This window comes from Varanus komodoensis, unplaced genomic scaffold (assembly GCF_004798865.1).
Source record: "Varanus komodoensis strain SLA01 unplaced genomic scaffold, ASM479886v1 scaffold2, whole genome shotgun sequence".
In the NCBI taxonomy this organism is placed as follows: domain Eukaryota; kingdom Metazoa; phylum Chordata; class Lepidosauria; order Squamata; family Varanidae; genus Varanus; species Varanus komodoensis.
Genome location: NW_025335568.1, coordinates 13,046,772 through 13,066,297, shown reverse-complemented (window position 1 = coordinate 13,066,297; position 19,526 = coordinate 13,046,772). Strand labels below are relative to the sequence as shown.

The following is a 19,526-nucleotide window of genomic DNA, read 5'->3' as shown; positions in this document are numbered from 1 at the left end:
CAAAAAGCATGCATGCTACACCAAACGTTGTGGCAATGTGTATCTGGCTGGACCGTCAGTTCTCTAATTAGTGAGGCTTGGATAATCTGCTCCAACAGGCAATCCATTCCATGCTGGATGTGCGTGTGTTGCGTTACTTATTAAGGATTTTGAGAAGTTACCTGATGGAATGGGCTATGACAATTCCCAGCAGTGCACTGCACAAAGGAGGTGTGAGATGGCCAACAACTCTGATATTCTGTCTACTTGGAATGAAACATTTGGAGAGAATGAGCAACGCTATGGAAGCAAAAGCTACGAACTGGCAATCTCGGTGGTGGTGCCCGTTGTTACGATCCTTGTTATGCTCTCCATTGGCTGCACCCTTGAGATGAAGAAACTGTGTGGCCACATCAAGAGACCCTGGGGAATCGCTGTGGGGATGATGTGCCAGTTTGGGCTGATGCCCCTCCTAGCCTGCATCTTGCTGATGAACGTCTCCGTGGGATCGATCCAAGCCCTCGCCATATTCTTCATCGGCTGTTGTCCTGGGGGGGCAACGTCCAATGTTATCAGTTACTGGATAGATGCAGACATGGACCTGAGGTAGGACCACAGCACTGCTTTGTTTCATACTTGTGTTGCGTATCAGCTGGGTTAGTGTTGAGTAGAAACCAGTCTGTGCAAAGAATTCCCTTCTAGGATAAATTCCCTTGGTGTGCAGTGAAGCCGCACTTCACAGAGAAGCTTGTGCTATTGAGTCTCTCTCTCTCTCTCATGTACAAGATGCCTCCTGTTTTCCACAAGGGAGCATTCAAACATGTGATCCGGACTGTAGCACGTCACCCATCTGAAGTTGTCCCATGGGTATATCATCTTTTAGACATCAGGCCTCCTCCTTATTTGCTATAGGGATACCTTTGGCCATGTTTCTGTAAAGCAGCTTTCTCCTATCTGGGGTGGGACTGAAATCTTGTCACCTCACTAGCACATGTGGACTGGGGAAGCTGGGAGCTGTAGTCCAACACATTTGCAGAGCACTAGGTTAATCAAGGTCAATAAAGAAGTTTATTTTTTAAATGGATGAGAAATAGATATGTTTCTGTTCTGTGTCAAAGATGAGTTCTGAGATGTTTGTGACATACTGCAAAGTTAATTCCACAGAGAGGAATTCATACAGCCCTAGGGTTGTGACGATAATTTGAATATCAAGAAACAGCACAAAGCAACCCTTTACTATTTGAATATTTTAAAATACAATTTTATTTGTATCTCCCTAGAGATAAGTTGCACTAAATTCAATGGGGCTTATTGGCAAGTCAATGTGAACAGGCCAGCCAGCCTTCGTCCATTTGTACTGGTTTTCTTATGGTTTTAACTGTAATTATTAAATATTGTTTGTTTCGTGGTATAGTAAATGGTGGGCCTATTTCTTTCTGTCAAGTTTTTAGGGCTGCATTATATGGCCACTCCATCATAAGCAAGAGATGAGAGACAAGGCAGACCTAAAAAAATAATCATATCAGAACAAATGTACAAATTTCTTTCTGAAGATGCTGTGGAAGCCTAAGCTGTGAGGTCAGAACATGGTATTCAAGACCCATTTAACTGCCAGGGTGGAAGGGGCAAGCCATTCCCCATTGGAAAGGAGTTCCATCGATTTGGGGCTACCAGTGAGAAGCCACCAAACCAGCATAGTGCAGAAGCCATCACCATGCCCACAACGTTCCAGATTACAAAAAGTGAGCATCAAGTACACCGTCCTTCAGATGGTCTGTAGAAGATCCATGTATTTCTGCTCAGCAGAAGACAACAACTGGAGTGCAGGTGGGAAGGACCCACTTTGGGAAGACGTTAAACCGCTGCAGTGCGATAGCAGTGAGAGTCAGGGTGCTGTACTGTTTAGAGGGCTGGACGGGAGTTCAGAAGTCGTGAGTTCTAGTCCCCACTCCACCACAAAACACACTGAGTGACTTTAGGCCAGCCACTGACTTTTATCCCAAGCCACTTTACAGGGTTGTTGTGAGGTGGGGGGAGGGGCATGTATGCCACTTTGGGTTCCTTTAAAGAGGAAAAATGTGAAATATAAATGTAATAATACACACATAATAAAATTCGCAAGGAAACCCATCTTGCATACTGACTGACCATCCCTCAACTGTCAGGAGACAGTGATGGTGTTGCTAAGTGAGTAGATGTAGGAATAATTTCTAAGAAATCCCAACCCCTGCTGGTGTGGATGTGTTTATTTACACATACCAACTTTTCTGCCACTATCACATAGAGGTTCAAAGAACTATTACAATAGCCAGTGCAAGGAAATAGAAGAGAGCAGCAAAAGGGGAAAAACAAGACACCACTTCCAGAAGATCCAAGAAATCAAAGGGAAGTTGATTAGGAATCCTAAACCCCAAACAAGGGACTCACTATCAGATCAGGAGAAAATAAAGAAAATGTGGAATGAATATACAGAAGAATTGTACAGAAGGATGACAGACCTCATTAAATCAATCTCATGAAGAAAAGCCTGCAGTATTAGAGAGTGCACTGAAAGCTGCTTTGAAAGCATCTCAAATAATAAAGCACCTGGAGTAGACAGGATACCAAGAGAACTATTGCAAGCTGCAGAAAATGAATGCAGATGATGAATCTTAAGACCCAATATGAGATGGAAGAGCTGAATGGAGCTGCCATGGACAGGATATTTTGGAGGGCTTTCATTCATACGGTCACCATAAGTTGTGGAAGGCTTGAGAGCACATAACAACTACAAAAATTGACTGCACACAGTTGCCACATGTTGATGATTTACATGCAGGCTGAATGTATGTGGGTTGCTACTTAGAAGCAACATCTGAAACTCAACTTTAATTGGCCATTTCTGAATAGTGAAATATGGAGGGCTGGGGGAGGTCCAGTTGGCACTGTTGGGGAGGTTGCTGTGGTGGACGCCATTGTCAACCGGCATCCAAGCCACTCCTTGTTGTTACCCATCCCTCTTTCACCTATTGCAGCATCAGTGTGACTGTCTTCTCTAACGTGGCCACCTTGGGAACTATGCCACTTTTCCTCTTCCTCTTCTCATCTTTCTGGGAGTCTGAAGATAATGTTGAAGTTCCGTTCAAGACCATAGGTACTACTTCCGATTCTCTTCCCTCAAGTCTAGCAGATGTGGAGGCAGGTCTTCGCAGAATGTGAGAGAAATCTAGGCCACTTCCATATTTGGAGACCCTCCCATTATATTAAAGAAGGAAGGAAAGTCAAAACATGATCACAGAAATTGTTATATTTTAAATATTTCCATATAAGAAATCAGTGCTTCAAACACAAACAAGATACAGTGCAACCATTTGTAAGAAATGTGCCCCTTCTAGCTTTCTTTGCAATTCCCCAATTATTGTAGAAGAAACTGGGGTTTATGTTACGTATAGCAAGGCCATTCCAACCATCTTGTCCCAGAATTGAATGGTAGTAATTCTCAACCTCCTGAAGCACAGTGGCTAATCTTCTTACTGCCATTGGCCGCAGCTGCTGCTCCTTTTTCCTACCCCTACCCCTACCCCTGGTTTGCTCAGATGCCTGCACCAGAGCAAGAAGCTGGTGAACAAGCAGGTTGTGATGTGGAAGAGGAGAAACAAGTCCAGGAGACTCTTGTCTGTAGGCCCCTGCTGGGCAGGTGCCCTTGTCATACACCCGACTGTGCCTAGCATTGGCAGTGGCACTGGCGATAACCTTTCTGCATGTACAACACTGAGGAGGGACTGCTGACCCACAATCTCGATGCATCCCATTGTGAGGTCATCCCTTCCTTCTTTCTTTCTGGTTATCGAACTCAAGGCAGCCCTATGAAGTGCAGCACTTTTGTTGAAACTTAACCAGCGTCAGAACAGTATGAACTCTAAATAGCCTTCTACCAATGTTCGTTCCAGGAGAAGCATCTGCCCAAGTAGAGCTGAATCCAAGCTGAAAAACCTTCCCCTCTGCCCCCAACCCCCTTCAGTAAAGCTTCTGACTTGACCTTCAGGGTGGGCTCTTGCTTCCTAACACCAAGACAGTAGGAATGATGGAAACCCTCTAGCTGAGCAGATCATTTTTCCTGATGCCACCTTACTGGTTCAAGGACTGGGTCTGCCTTTCCTCCTTCTCTCCTCCCATCCTGAGAGCACTTCCAACTGTTCCAAGCAGGCCAGTTCTCATGCTCTGCCTGAAAACATTCACTGAGTAACCTTGAAGCTTCAAAGTCTTCACCCGAATGAGGCCACCCCATTGAGAAGGAAGACCACCTCTTATCCCAGCTACAGGGTGAGGAAGAGAGCAAAAAGGAGTTGGGAAGCCACATCATCAGTTATGGAGATGGCTGCTAAAGGGAGGTTCAGTGCAGTAGGTTCTAATTTCATCTGCATGCAATGTAACCATCTCTCTCTCCTTTCTAGGGACAATTTTTCCAGGCTTGCTCATACCCACAGCTTGTGGCATTTTTGTAAATTATAGATGGCCCAAACAATCCAAAATAATTCTCAAGGTAAACTCCTGCTAAATGCTTGCAGAAGACAAGAATGTCTTCGTAAATGCTGGGGCTGTCGCTTAGTCATCTGTTATGTGGTTTATTTTATGCTGGTGTTTGCAGTTTTTAGAGTGTTTGCTGTCAATGAGCTTATGTTATACATGGAATTACTGCACGCCACCTGGGGAGGGCTCCTTTCCAGAAATTAAATATTTATTACATTAATCATTTATGATATAATAAAGCAGTCCAGGGAGTTCTACAAATACATTTCCTAGATTCATAGACTGCAGCCCTCCCCCAACTTGGCTGGTGCTCCACAGAAGTGTTGGTGTAAGTCCAGGAGAAAGGGGCATGGTCTTCTGAAGAACCTCAGAGGACTAATTCAGAGACCCCAGGTGGGTTTACCTCCTGGACCTAAAGTTTTGCACTCCTGGTCAACAAAGACCTGACCCGCCTCTCTCTGATCCTATTTGTATTAGGTTGGAAGCATTGTTGGAGCCATACTTGTTCCAGTTCTTGTAATACTCAACGTTGTGATGTATGAAGGTTCTTGGGATGTTGGTCCCTCTCTTCTGAGAGTTGCTGCCATATTCCCATTGGTAGGCTACCTTGCTGGCTTTCTATTGGCCCGTCTCACCTGCCAGTCTTGGCAAAGGTACCCAAGAAATGCTTTGTATGGACAATTTGCTGACATTGAGCTAGAGAAAGAGGAGGTGGCTCTTTCTGGCAGAATAGAGGGAATGGCGGAAATAAACCCAGTCTTCACCAAGAAATGAGGCCCCAAGGAAACAAACCTTGGCCACTTATGGCCACAGGGAGCTCTAAGTATACTAGAAAGGGGATGAGCCCTGGCTGGCTTGCCAAGCCTGGCTGGCTCACGCAGTTTGTTCACTTTGTACTAAATTTTATTGGATAGGAGGTTATGAAATTGTGGAGTTGGAAGGGAATGTGGAGTCCATCTAAAGGTGAGCAAACCTCTGGCCTTTATTGGTGTCCATCTACTGGTGGGCAAACTTCTGACCTACTGCTGTACAGGAGGCATCTATCGTGCTCTTGTAATTCCTTAGAAATGGTAACTTGCAGGTGCCTTACACCAGGGTCTTTCCTAAGCTTTCTGAGTATGCCCATAGAAGGTGAATGATGAGCTATTACAGGCCCAGTGCACTATAAAACCTTACAGTACGGCATGCATTTTTGCAATTCCGCTTTACCACATTGCCACCTTGTGGTTATGTAATGGAACATCTAGAAAATCAGTAAAAGAAAAACCCAGGGAGCGGGGGAAGTGTAAAGGAGACACCCGGGTGCTGCAAAGAATCCAGAAGCATCACTAGAGTGGAACATGAAAACAGGTTAAAAGCCAAATATAGCGAAGCCCTAAGAATTAATAGGTTGATTCTGAGCAGATGATTGGCCCAGGCATTTATAGGTAGTACCACAACTCAGCTCAGAAGTCCTTTCATACAAAAATCTGCTCCTGGTTTCACCCAAAACATGCCTATTTAGGAACTTGATCTAGGAGTGGCATTTTTAGTGGTTGCTTTTGCTAAGACAACTGAAATTCAGAACCTCTTGCTAATCCATTACAAATCAGACCAGGAGATCCTAATCTGCCTACTGTGTGGCCCTGCTGCAGTCCAGGGCCCTGCTCGGTGCAGGATGTGATGAAACAGCCACCTGGCCTCTTCCTACATACATCCACCCCCTCTGTGGGCCGCATGCTCCACAGCTGAACAGCTGCTGCTGCTGCTCCTTCTTCTCTTCCTTACTTACATCCCACCGTTTTTCTTTTGCAAGGAAACCAAGGTAGCTTACCCAATCCCCCTCCTCCCCATTTTATCCTCACAACAACGCCTTGAGGTGGCACAGGCTGAGTCAGTGAATGACCCAAAGCCACCCAGTCAGCTTCACGGACAAGTGGGGGCTAGAACCCAGATCTCCCAAGTTGCAGTCCAACACTCTGCAGTCAGTTGGGCTGACTCCCATCTCACACCAGCTGAACCCCAAAACATGTCTCCAAATGCTTCCCTGCAGTCTCCACCATTCCCATTTTCCTGCTACAATGCTCAATGAATTCAGTTGAATACAATTTATTTTTTTGTGCTTACAGGTGTCGGACAATTTCTGTGGGGACAGGGACTCAAAACATGCAGTTATGTGTCACTGCACTTCAGATGTCTTTCAGCGCAAAGCATTTTGGCCAAGTACTTCCTTTCCTTATGATCTATGCGATTTTTCAGCTGCTATATTTGCTTGGAATAGCGGCTGGTAAGTTGTGCTATTCTGGAATATGCTCTGAGGAAACGGGGGATGCAGGCAGTCAGACCAAGAACAAGGGTAGCTTTAAATTAGCAGCAGCCTGCCTGTGCTGCTCGAGGGCTGTGGCAGGGCCCACCCTGGGTGCCTCAGCTCTCCAATCCCCCCCCTGCTGCCACCCCCACCCATGTGGGGCCCTCAAGAAGAGTCATCCCTGCCCACCCACAACGGAGCCCTCAAGGAGACTCATGCTACCATATCCCACCAAACACCTCCTTGCTGGACTGCCAGGAGCTGCCTTCTGCATGGAAACAGACTCCGGGTCAAGATGGCTGTTTCCCTGCTAATAATTTTTATGGCTAGGAATGAGGAGGTGGTGACACAGTTAAGCCCTCCTCTTTTGGGGTCCTGTGTGTGTGCATATGGGGTGTGTGAACAGCTGCAGTTTGTTGTGGGTATCTATGGGCCCTGCCCACCTGGGCAGTCTCCAAAGGGTCCCCCCTCAGGGCATCTGCAGCCCCACCAGTTCCAAAATGTCACCCCCTTCCTCTAAATTGAGAGATCAGTTTTTGGCATAATGAATGGGCAAGTGTCAATCATTGTATGGCGATGGGGCCAGATATGTTTCTTTTTATTATTACAAGTTTCAGTGACTGGCTTTTCAACAAGAGTGCATGCAATGACACACAGTTTTTAAAAGTGGCAACAAAAAGCATTGATGTTAAAATTCTACCTGGTGATTCCTTTTAATCGGTTACAGTAGCATCACATGGATTTCTAGGTTTCTTTGCTTTAAAAGTGACTATGATAATACACACATTATTAGATATATATGCACATTAGAAAACTAGGGTTGACTAAGTTGTTAATGAAATTCAACAGCAACCTACTACAAGGATGTGTAGTATCTTGTGGAGAAGTCCAGGCATGACCTTAAAATAAATATGCATTTGTATGTAGAGTGTGGGCTTTAAAAGAGGCAAATGTTGTCTGCTGGCAAGGGGGCTAGAGCAGGGGCTGATAATGAATAGGATCAGCACAGGTGTGGAAAGGGAAAAGTAACCCCTTCCTCCCTGACTCAGTCCTAAACACACTTTCTCTTATTAGCAAATACTAGCTTCAGAAATTAGCTTCTAGGGATTCCTCCCAGAAACACAATTGAGGAAAGGGTTAAATTTCCTCAGCCTGCCTGCTTTGATCCAATTAACTATCACCACCTGATTCCATATATTTCTTTTTCAAGTTCTGCCCCTTTGCTGCACAGATGAAGTCTGTATTTTCTGGCCATTCAAGACCACATTTCTCTTCTGGGTAGAATATATCTTCTCAGCTCATAAATGATAATAATTCTTGCTATTGGAAAATGAGATTCTGACCTCACAACTCTGCAGCAATGGCAATTTTTAATGCCATGGAGTGTCACCACTAATGGGCATTGTCTCCAAGTCCCGGATTCCATGTAACAACAATCCAGATCACAGGGTATTGTTGCATATGGGTTATGTGTGAACCCTGCACTGTGGTTTAATTGTGGGTTCTTAACCACAAACACTGCGGAATTCAAAACCCAACAACAGCCATGGGTTCCCTTTCTGGGCTGTTCATGGTTAACAACTCAAAGCTAAAAAACAATGGGCAGGCCTCAGTACGAATGTATTGTTATCGTATAAGCAACGGTAGAGATTGCCTTGGTCTCCAGCTGTTTTTGGTCTACACTTCCCATTATATGACCACTGGCCATGCCTCTTGGAGTTGATGGAGACTGATGCCTGCAGGGCCACAAATTCCACACATGTCCCTGGAGTACGACTGAAAGGCCTGCATAAAATGTTGCCTGCTATGATATGCCATGCCCGTGTGTGGTTTGCAGCTTACCAGACTTACAAGAAACTTCTAAGGAAACCAGCAGCAGAAGAGAGGCCGACTGATCCAGATAGGAAAACGTCAGACAATCTGCATGGCGAGGTCAACCTGGGATTTGAAAAAAGGCAAGGAGCAGATGGTGAATTTCAAGAGGGACAGGAATTCCAAAATGGCTTAGCTGAGCATGGATCTGAATATGCCATGTGTTGAAGAGTTCACAGCCAAGTCAAAGAGGAATCAATAAACAATACCAGGATTGCTGCCTAGGTACGTGAGTGCACCTATTACACCTGCCCTCCTTTGTGCCATTTTACAGAATGCTCTTCTTTGTTCTAAAGAGTGGGAAACATTACATTATTGCTGCAAGCCAATGTGCAATGTTTTCTTTTATATTTTTGATCAATAAAGAATGTGCCATTAAAAACACATTTCTCATTTTTCCACGATTACTTCAGCATTCTCGCTCACAGACAGCATTTTATGCTTGGTTTATCTGTGCAGAAGTCCTTGCTCCAGGCATAACAAAACCTTGAGAAGATTAACACTGATAGTTAATGGGATTGCATATTATCAGCTCCGCTGCTGTGCTGGGAATGCCATAAAAGGGAGAGCACGTCATCTAGTTCAGGCAAGGGCAGATTCCCCTAAGCCCAGAACGTGCAGCTTACCAACCACAGCCAGGTGCCAACTGGTCCTTGGCAGGTGGGGTGGAGGAATACAAAATCGTGGCACAGATGCCGTAGTCAATGCCAGGTGCATTCAGGTGAACCAGAGTGAGGTGACCTACATAAACAAGTACAAATCTGCACCTGAGAATTCTTACAGGCAGAGCTTCTCACTGCCTCATTTAGAGAGGAGGCGGCTTTTTTGCAAATGCAGAAAAACCTGGTGCTCAGAAACCCTTGCCCACCCATTGCAAACCACCCAGCAAATCACCTCCTGCTTATTCCTGGGATACTTGCATCTCTCGCCGCTGCTGCTCCGTCTGAACACTCACAGACACGCATCCTCCTCAGCTGTTCCGCAAATGGAAGAGCTCAGTGGTGGTTGTGACCGTCCTGCGTGGGGCCGGCTGGAGCCCGGGGTTCAGACTAGCTGGCCCAGGAGGCCCTTTCTGACTCACTCTGTTTCTGTGTCAATCATTAAGGGAGCATTTTTATCAAGGGACTCCTCTGAATTCTTGCCAAGTTACAACAGGAAAAAGCAAAGCATTTGAACAGCATATTTAGTACTTAGGTATGGCTCCTTTTACCCTTCTTAATAACTATACTTAATACACTCGTAGCACAAGAGACATGATTCTTAGAACCTAAGGCATGTACTCTAGGTGTCTCCAGTGCTAGTTTTGAGAAGGCTCTTGGGCAAGACACTCACAGTGAGACGCCTTCCTCACCGGGTCTACCACCATTTCACCCGCTGTGGTCGTTCATCTTCCCGTTTCCCATCATTGGCCACCATTTACTTACTTGATAGCCAGTGAGCAAGTAGGCAGTGGAATGATTGCTGCTTCTCCTCCCCACCTCCAGAGCATGGGCCAGGTGAAGAAGCAGGGGGCGGTGGTGAAAACAGGCAGCAAGTCGCAGGGCCTGTCGTCAGTGAGCTCCCGAGGGCTGCAGGCCTCCATCAGGTGCCCAACTTTGTGCACCATTAATACTGGCCCTGCAGATCCCAGTGCCCAAGGCCACTGCATGCATAAAGCCACCGCCAGCAAGGTTCAGACTGCATGAGCAGGCACCAGAAAAACGGCCATGCTAGCAGGAGACAATGGAAGTTTAAGTCCAAGGTCTGCTTCAGTCACGAATAAAGCAGGGGGTGAGACATCCAGTCACGGAGGAAGGTGTGCATAAGCTCCTGTCCTCCTCCATGGATCTGTTCTCCCACAGTCTCTGTCCCCACAGCTGTTCATAGATTAGCATGGCTGGGAGAAAAGCACTTGCAGGACTGGGGTGCGGTGGAGAGAAGATACAAGGCACAAGAACAGACAGGCACAAGAAGTGTTCTGTTCCCCCTAGCGGCAGGATCCTTTTGCTCTTCGCACCCTCTTTGTGCTTCCTTTGTGATGAGCTGGCCAGACAGTGATGCCCTTGGGGCACCATCACCACTGGACTGAAAAATGGGGTGCTACAATGACTGTTTGCTTCTTCACTGACTGGCCTCCAGACGTGCCTGGCCAAACCAGGAGGAACCTGACTCACAGAAGGGCTGGGCCATTTGTGGCCCTCCAGATCTTTTGGTCTACAGCTCCTAACATCAGTCTCTGAGTTTTGCAGGATTCAAGTATTCTTAGAAGCATCTGGGATGGAAGAGCACAAAGTGGAAGGGACCTGAAGCCAGGGAAAAATGGGTCAAATGAAAACAAGACAGGATTGCCACTTTCCATATTTTAAAAGCATCCTTTTATTTACACTATGGAGATGTCTCAGCTGTTACAGGCTCAGGCATCTGATAATTCATCTTCTTTTTGGAAAAGTATATAAATATATACACAAGACTCTATATAAAGTAAACATTGTAACGTGATACAGTAAACGTTTGCTATTTTCCCTTACACTAATATGATGTTCCGCAAAGCTTAAATACTGATTTCAAGTATTTTCTATAAACAGTTCTACTGTATTATAAGTGTTGCAAAAAGACTGCTCTGCTATAAACAAAGTTGAAAAAGAGGCTAATAAAAACGTACCTGTAAGAAAGTCCACCAGGATAAAATATCGCTTTCGTTTCCCACCCTCATTCCCTCTAACATCAAAAATATACTATAAAGCGGGGAAGCACTAACACGTTTTTAAAAAAATAATAAGGTTTTGTTTTTAAAAAAGTCAATTGATTACCATAGTTTGAAATAGCTGTAAAAATGCAGCTGTATTAAAAGTAAGTGGAGTACAAGGATCCCACCCATTAACAGAGCGGGATTGTAGTGGTACTTGGTAGACTGGAAATGGAATTATATAAAGGGCTTACCCACCCTACACATGTACATTGGTTTTTACCACGTTAACTGTCCTGCTTTCCACCAAAGAATGCAGGGAATTGTAGTTTAATGAGGGAGCAGAGGATTTTCTATTACCACTTTCTGTCACAGAACTGCAGTCCTCTAAGAGGATGACATGAATGTTAAACTAGTTTAATTTTGTGGTGTTAATACACCCAAATTAATAAAGAGCCTCCTCTCTCAGTTTCCCTGTTTAAGTGCATATTCAGTTTTAATATGTTAGTTGTTTCTTTGCTGTTCTTCTGCTTGGAGACGTTTTAGGACATATAGAATAACTTGATAGCAGAAAATATACTGGTCCTGCAAAAGGAGGAAGAAATTTATAAACTCATGGGATCAGAAATTATAAGACATATTCACAGGAGCAGATTGCACTTCACAGTTAAGTACATTCCTTTCCACGTTGTAGTACTGTGTTCCATTTTAAGTTTTAACACCCTTCTTTCCTTTATTCCTTCTAAAAAAGTTTCAGGGCTGAATTGCCGGGAGGGGTGGTTGGAGAGGGTCAAATGTGAATTCAAGCTGCATCCAATCTTCACCACCCGTGTGTGTTGGTGAAATTAGCCCATGTTGCTCCCTTGTCCATCATCATCTATCCCGGAGCAACACGGCCACATTTATGAAGGACAAAAGGGGAAGCAAAGAGGAAAAGGCACTCAGTGCATGAGAACTGAGAAAGGCCCCATCGGTCACGGGTACTGTTCAAACCATGGCCAACCAGGGGCTCAAGACTTGTGAGAGAGGGAGAAAATGTCTCCCTTGCACCCACCACATGCTGATGTCCAGGATCGCAACACAGCGTCAGTAAAAGTGAGACGCACTGGCAGAAGCCACATCTGTCGACAGAAGTATGCATGTACCATGGGCACCTAACTTCCTTGCTTTAAAATGTGTCACCTTTGCATATTAGATTTCATCCTTGCAGCAAGTGGAAGAGGCTGGCCAGTTAGAGCGGGTACCGGGGCTTGGGAAATCTAGGCTCTGGTCCTCACTTGGCTATGGAGCCCCATCAGTGAGGGTGTTCAAGGATGGGCTGGACATGCACATGGCGGGCATGTCACGAGCGGAGCCGGCTGGTGCCGGAGGTCAGACTGGAAGGCCCAGGAGGCCCCTTCTGACTCACTCTGTCTCTATGAAGTTCCTTGGGTGACTCTGGGCCAGTCACTCACTCTCAGCCCAACCTACCTCACAGGATTGCTTGGGTTCCATCCAGAAAAAAGTGGAATATAAATAAAATAGAATATAGAATTAATTAAATTAAAAATGCAGAACCGTATACCTCAGTTTGCACCATGCCATGTCTCTGTAGGCGCATTGTCCGCACCACGTCAGAGATGTCAAACTGTTAAGAAAGAGAGAAAAGCATACAGAAAACACGAGTCTGGGATGTGCTTGGGGAAATGTCATGAGAGAAAGTGCCCGGAGCATCATCTCCGGTGGACTGGAATGACACGTTCAACAGCAGATTTCACAAGGCAGCTCTGAAGCGGCATGATGGGAGATACCATGCAGGGGATGCGTCACGCTTTCCCACATCCTGCTTTGCCTCTGGACACCTGCCACCAGCTGCTCTCCCCTCGGGCAGCACAGGCCGCACCCAGGATGCTGCCTGGGGACAAGCGGCTTGGGGCGAGTGGGGTATCTTCAGGGAGGGAACCTGCCAGTTCTCCACTGCAAATCCACCATCCTTACAATCGGGAGCTGCTTGTAGGAAAACATCATCAGACTGGGGAAGCGTTAAGCAACCTTCTTCACATCCACCTGCCACTGCAAATCTCTCTCTTTCCCCTGGTATTTGCTGTGTCTGGTGAAGACCTCAATTCTTAATTTGGAACCACTCCTAAATGCCCAGTGCTGAACTTAGGGAATCTGTGCCCAGTCCAAAAACACTCTGACTAGCTACACACAGCAGGAGGAGTTGCATCATTTGGTACCTTTCCATACATGCTTAATTTACACACATGTCTGAACTCCAAACAGATTTGGATGTTAATCCAATGCTAGTGTGATAAGAAAGTTAGAAGTTCTGAGAAAAGGAGAATCCTTGCATTAGAATTTACGGAGATGGCACTGTATTGCCAAAGGGAATACAGTATACCTCCGATTGCAAGGAGATCGGTTTGGGCTCGCTCAGAGAAAGCAATCTCTGCATGTGCCCGCCCCCGTTTCGCCACGCGTGTGCGCCCGCCCCCCGCCTGGCCCGGCCCGGCCGGCGCACCCTGCCTGCACCGCCTTGGTGGCCGGCGCCCATTGCTGGCACCAAAGTCCCCGTTTTTCACAATTCGCAGGTGCTCTAGGAACACAACCCCCGTGAATTTCGGGGGACTGCTGTATTGTCTGTATCAGTCCTGTAAAGAGAGTTTTGAACGAATATGGATGAAACTGGCTCAAATTTCTGTTCAAAGAAGAATGAAGAGAGTTCTCTCTGAGTTCACATACCTCCAGATCTTGGCTGATCAGTCCCAAGACTACATCTATGCAAATAAGAGTCCCTGATCGTCCAATGCCTGCACTACAATGAGTGATGATTGGCCCCGATTTGTGGATGTGCCTCATGTAAGATATAAACATGAGCAAACAGTCCGGCTGAGAGGGCGTGTCGTGATCGGGCCAGGCAGTAAAGTTCAAATGGGAAATACGCCGAAGTTCGCCTGTCTAGATTGTAAATTTTAAAAACACAGAAAGAGTAAGTGTTAGGGCTTCTGTGAAAAGAAATAAGAAATAAAAGAAACACTAAGCAAATGCAATATGGGTTTTTGATAGCTCCCTCTCTGGCTTTAAAAATCCAATTCAGAGCTGCTTTGCCTAAGCTTCTACCTCTTTGTTGCTCACACAGGGATGTGCAATTCAGCAAAACTTGAGCTCACAGAAGTTCTCTGGATTCCACCTAAAAGTTTGCTCCCAGTCAAGTCTGTGAGAGATTGCAAGCTTTGCTTTTCTTCTTTTTGCATGAAAATCTCTGTATAATTTCATGTGGATTTCCCAAATGTACCCATCAATTCTGTGAATTCTTGAATTCCCCCATTGGTTAAGGCAGATTTGTGTGCGATTTCAAAAGTACACAACTTTCATGCACTTGTTTGACAGATACTCTCAAATGCACTTTTGGTCCACAAATCGCAAGCATGGAAAGAGGCAGACTTCAAATGCGGATCGTGTCCAAGTCCACATTCAGTCTGGAATATATGAAATGAACACAATCCTGGTAAAAAGGGAATGGAAATCTATTTCTGATACATTTCCAGTTTCACATGAGAATGTTATAGAATCAGTTCCAGCCGCCTGGATACATTTCTGCCTGGAAAATGTATCTAGGAGGATACAGTGAGAATGTGTCCCGAAGAAGAGGGGCATCATATCCATCCTGTATGCCCATCTTTCACAGATGCCAGGCTCTTTCCTACGACAGCCAATAGAAATCTACCTGGCCGGTGCTGGTCAGGCTAGACTTCTGCATCCCATCCCTATGCCCCAGCCTTTCCTCAAAGAAGCCTGGGGCCACGGGTCGTGTTTGCCTGTACCCTTGCAACTCCTGCCTTGCCTGGCCCCAAGACCACCTTGGCTCAAACTACCGTGGCTCCCAAGAGGTGAACGACTGGAGCGGCTTGCTTCCTTCACGCTGCTCATGGGGATGAGCCAGGATTGAAACCCTCGCAAGCAAGCTGAGAGAAACCGCTGTGACAAAATCCTGCACCAAACAGGATGGGTCCCCTTGGATGCTTCTTTGGTGGATCCCCAACGGCATGGTGGGGGCTCTTCCTTCTCTTACCTTGCCAGTGTGTGGTGGACCATCTACCCTGCCAGGCAAACTTTGCTGCTGGCACCCCAGATAATTTCCCCACAATTCCTCTGGGGACCCATGGTGCCCCACAGCGATTTTATGCCGGGAACCCAAAGGGGTTGTAGGGAAGGAAACAAAATGGCAGGCATCAGCCACAGCTGCCTGGGCTCCCACACTGGGTGAAGACGCTGGGTGGCTGTGGCCTCAGTCCCGAAGGCTGGGGGCATTAACAGCTGCCCAACCTGCCAATGGCTGATGCCTGTTAGCTTAGGATCATTACAGGAACAAAACTATCCCTCTGCATCCCGGCACCTGGCTCACTTACCTGAATGTCCTCTAGCTCCATCACTCTGATGACAAAGCCTTTGACCTGCTGCAGCCTCACGAGGGAGAGACGGAGCCGGTCACTGATCATGGCGGTCTTCCCGAGGGCGTCGGGCCAGTAGCGCTGGCACTTCACCTTCTCTCCTTCCACCTCCTGGGTCATCATGGCGATGACAGTGCAGCCTTGCTCCCAAGCCATTTGCCAGAAGTCGGACACAGTCGTAGGGAGGGGTCCTTGGCAAGCAATATAAACATATGTCTTACTCCCCACTGGCATCCGGATAAAGCTGGCGTTGATGTAGCCTCCTTCGGCACCCAGCGGCACTCTTGTGCTGTCGTCTGCAATCCCCAGCACAGAAGAACCAGGCGTCATTATTATGGCACGGATACGCTTGGGCACTGTGGCCTGCAAGAGGGCAGGTGTTTGCCCAGAGGCACGCACAATCTAACACTGGACAACAGAGGAAGGAGATACACGTGGAAGCAGGACAAAACAAAGAAAGGACACACTCTTTTCCCGTTCCACCTATTCAGGCTCAGTCCCAGGTTTAGCTATAGGGAAGGTGCTCGTAGGGGTAGCCTCGAAAGTCAACACCCCGAAGACAAGTTCAAAAATGCAGGCTGTTATAGAACAGAACAGGAGGACCAGAAGGGCCCAAGAAGGCCATCAGGTCCGACTCAGTGCAGGACTCCAAGAGAAACCAACTCTCTCAGGTGCAGCTGAGAGCGCACCGTAAATGTCTCCACTGCGGGAGAGCCCACCGCCTTCCTAGGTCATTGTGTTCATTGTCGTTCTTCTTCCTGATGTTCAGCCAGAACTTGTCTTCTGGTAACTTTAACCCCTTATTCTGTGTCCTGCTCTCTGGGATGATCAAGAAGAGAATCTGGCCTTCCTCTTTGTGACAACCTTTCAAGTACTTGAAAGGGAGTATTATATCTCCCCTCAATCTTCTCTTCTCAAGGCTAAACATGCCCAGTTCTTTCAACCTCTCCTCACAGACTTTTGTTTCCAGTCCCTGGATCATCCTTGTTGCTCTCCTCTGAACTCTTTCCAGCTTGTCTGCAACTGTGATGCCCAGGACTGGATGCAGTACTGCAGGTGAGGCCCAACCAGCGCCGAGGGGAACTAATACTTCAAAATAGCATCTGCCCTTTCAGCAGCCACACCGCATTGTTGCCTCACACTAACACAACAGATCTAGTAGATTTACCACTGCCAGGAAAGGTTTGCCCATAAAGCTAATGGATCTCAGCTGCCCATTTCAAGCCATTCCAGGGTGTTTTGCATTACAACAGGGTATCTCACAGCAATATACTCTTGCTGGGAAAATCCTGGATCTCCTCAGTATCATGAAGTTTGCAGCTAAGCAAAAAGGAAACACAGAAGCCTCTGGGGCACACGGAAGATGACTTCATTCCCCAGTGCGGGGACGGACGGAAAGGCTTGCAACATAGGCTGGCTTGCAAGCTGCCATGTCCAAGGGTGTGATTCCTTTGCTTTTTCAAAGTGGGGCAAAGCTTCACGCCTGTTTCTTGAGATACTGACCTGCATGCTAAAAAGCCTGGAAGAGGAATGCCAATCAGGAGAGGCTACAGAATATTGCCAGCCCCCTGTATTAGCTGGAGGCCAGCTAAAGCACGGCTTGAAACTGCTTCTGATGCTTCTGGCACCAAGACAAACGAAGATGCCACTCCAATGCCCAAGGCAAGGCAAGTGGGACTTGTGCTACAGAGCCAAACCGGTGGCCATGTTTCTATTTTGCTTGGTTGGTCTTGCCTGTGTCTACTTTGGCCAACAGAGCTCACTCTCGTATTACTGCCTCACTTCTTAACTTTCTTATTCTCAATCCTTAGAGGCGCTTGGCTGTCTGATACTGTAACAATGGATATCTGTCCCCTGACTGAGCTGCCCTGGTCACCCAACAAGCTGACAGGTGAAGTCCAGGATGGCTGAACAGAGGACTTGACAGCCCTCCTTCCTTCTTCTCCTACTTTTTGCCAACCTGCAAGCAAAACAAATAAAAACAGCAGGCCCTTTGAGTTTTGGATGGGCCATTATACATGGCAGATGTCCCGCTTCCATCTTCACAGACCACGATTTGGTTAGGCTTGTAAATGGTTCAAGGACCCTAAGCCATGAAAACAGCCACCCTGCCCATTCTCCTTCTACAAAGTTCTTCCAGCTCTGGAGAACTTCCACTGCACATCTTCTGACAATCAAAACATGTTTCTCCAGGCACAGGAAATCCCTGTCCAAGGGTCCTTAAAACACCTTCGTTAAATGGCCATAAAGGCACAGAGATAAGTTATTTATTTAGAGAACTTCTATGCCGCCCCATTCGCCTCGGGGCGGCTCACAATCATAAATAAATAACATAATATACGACAATATAATTTAACAGTATAACAGTTAAATGATCAACTGTCTGTTGGCAAGCATGACTTACAGGGCAGTATGTTCTTATATCTATTCTTCTTCCGGTTTTCTTTTGTTTGGCCCACCAGACACTGATCCAAAGGTTTTAAGTCATGAAGATTCTGTAAAGAGACATACAGATTACATTTATTTGGAAGGGAAGGCTATCAATAACAAAATTTTAAAGTTTCCCGACATGTTTGAGCCGGGCTTAGCACAGCCCGAGGTGAAAGAAAGCCAACAGTATCCAGTCCTGGAAACAGATGCATCTGTGTACTGATTATTACTGGAGTATTCACTGATTAAAAAACTTTCAGTGGGTCATTTGCCTTTGAATCACCTTTAACTGAGTTAAAATGTATTTGCCTCTTCCCGAAGTCTGAATATAGGTGCCCTGTTCTAAGGTCACTGGAGTAAGCATGAGACAAGCTTTAGTGACTTGAAAGTTAACTTCATGTTGAAGTTCATTAACTGCAATTTGCCTCCATGGATTAATCAAGTAAGTTTCAGTCAGATCAACTACTGGCTCAAAGCTTGCCATTCTAACTGATTAAGCAAGCAATTTGTGACAATTAAGGGTCATGTTACTCATTGTAGCTATTCTAGACAGTGAATGACTGGAAAACGTTGGGGCACTTTTAAAATTAATAAATACTATACATAAAATACTGAAAAGGCGATTCACTGTGACCAGGTAAAGAGAAAATGGGTTAAGACCATGAACACCTTAGGTTCAAAGAAAGAAAAGTGGAATTCAAATATGAATTGAAAGGCAGGTGTCCAGGATTAATACCACCCCACCCCCTTAGAAACCAGCCTTTGAACAAAACAGGAAGAATTGCATAGAAAAATGATGCTTTGCAAGCTTCTGCTCATAATGAGTCAAGCACAATTTCAGCACTGCTCTTCATTTCTCTTAAGTCATACATATATAGCTGGTTTCCAGAGGTGGCCCACTGAGAGAACGAGGTCATGATCCTGTGCATGCTTTCATAGGAAAGGGCCTACAATCCTGAGCTGGGAAATGGAGTTACTGTTCTAGTTACTGCCTGTGGTTATTTATGCATGACCTTTTCTTTGACTGGTGCATCTGAATGGCTACCGAAATAAAAGGTTGTAAAAAGCAAGAGCCTGCAGATATACATAGTTTGAGCTGTAAGCCCATTTGCGCTGTATTTTGGCATGTGTACAGTCACCTTCAAGGGGGAAAGCTCAAGGGACACCTGCCGTTCCAAAGGTCAGCAGCAAGTGAGTTTGCACCACTGCACAATACCAGCAGGCTGGCCTCTCCATCATGGAAGTCCCAACTCTTCTCAGGACAGGGCTACTATGCACAGTGCTGATTGGCTGAACCCCCTGCCAGTCACAAAGCAGCATCCCCACCATCTACAACCCGTTTCAAAAATTT

At 46.2% G+C, this 19,526-nt stretch overlaps 2 protein-coding genes across 11 annotated transcripts in view; one reads left to right on the top strand and one right to left on the bottom strand.

Moving 5' to 3' along the window:
- Positions 1-217: 217 nt before the first annotated feature.
- On the top strand, positions 218-8,815 carry SLC10A6 (solute carrier family 10 member 6). Its single transcript, XM_044428488.1, has 6 exons — positions 218-585; positions 2,994-3,112; positions 4,413-4,501; positions 4,966-5,141; positions 6,597-6,754; positions 8,613-8,815. The coding sequence occupies exons 1-6, from the start codon at positions 218-220 to the stop codon at positions 8,813-8,815; spliced, it is 1,113 nt and encodes a 370-aa protein (XP_044284423.1).
- A 2,163-nt stretch (positions 8,816-10,978) lies between these two features.
- The window catches only part of PTPN13 (protein tyrosine phosphatase non-receptor type 13), a 161,368-nt gene continuing 152,820 nt past the window's right edge, over positions 10,979-19,526 (bottom strand). For all 10 annotated transcript variants that reach the window (XM_044429300.1, XM_044429304.1, XM_044429301.1 and 7 more), the window contains 5 exons: positions 18,150-18,240; positions 15,704-16,041; positions 14,037-14,252; positions 12,877-12,939; positions 10,979-11,897 (listed from right to left, as the gene is read on the bottom strand). In XM_044429300.1, the coding sequence (XP_044285235.1) occupies positions 11,817-11,897; positions 12,877-12,939; positions 14,037-14,252; positions 15,704-16,041; positions 18,150-18,240 (789 nt within the window). In that variant the 3' untranslated portion in view covers positions 10,979-11,816. The remainder of the gene's footprint in view (positions 11,898-12,876; positions 12,940-14,036; positions 14,253-15,703; positions 16,042-18,149; positions 18,241-19,526) is intronic.

Excerpts from the sequence above, each read along its gene's own strand:
- SLC10A6 (XM_044428488.1), top strand. The coding sequence starts at position 218 with ATGGCCAACAACTCTGATATTCTGTCTACTTGGAATGAAACATTTGGA. Across the intron at positions 4,502-4,965 it reads AATCCAAAATAATTCTCAAG|GTTGGAAGCATTGTTGGAGC; the intron begins GTAAACTCCTGC and ends TATTTGTATTAG. Across the intron at positions 5,142-6,596 it reads ACCTGCCAGTCTTGGCAAAG|GTGTCGGACAATTTCTGTGG; the intron begins GTACCCAAGAAA and ends TTGTGCTTACAG.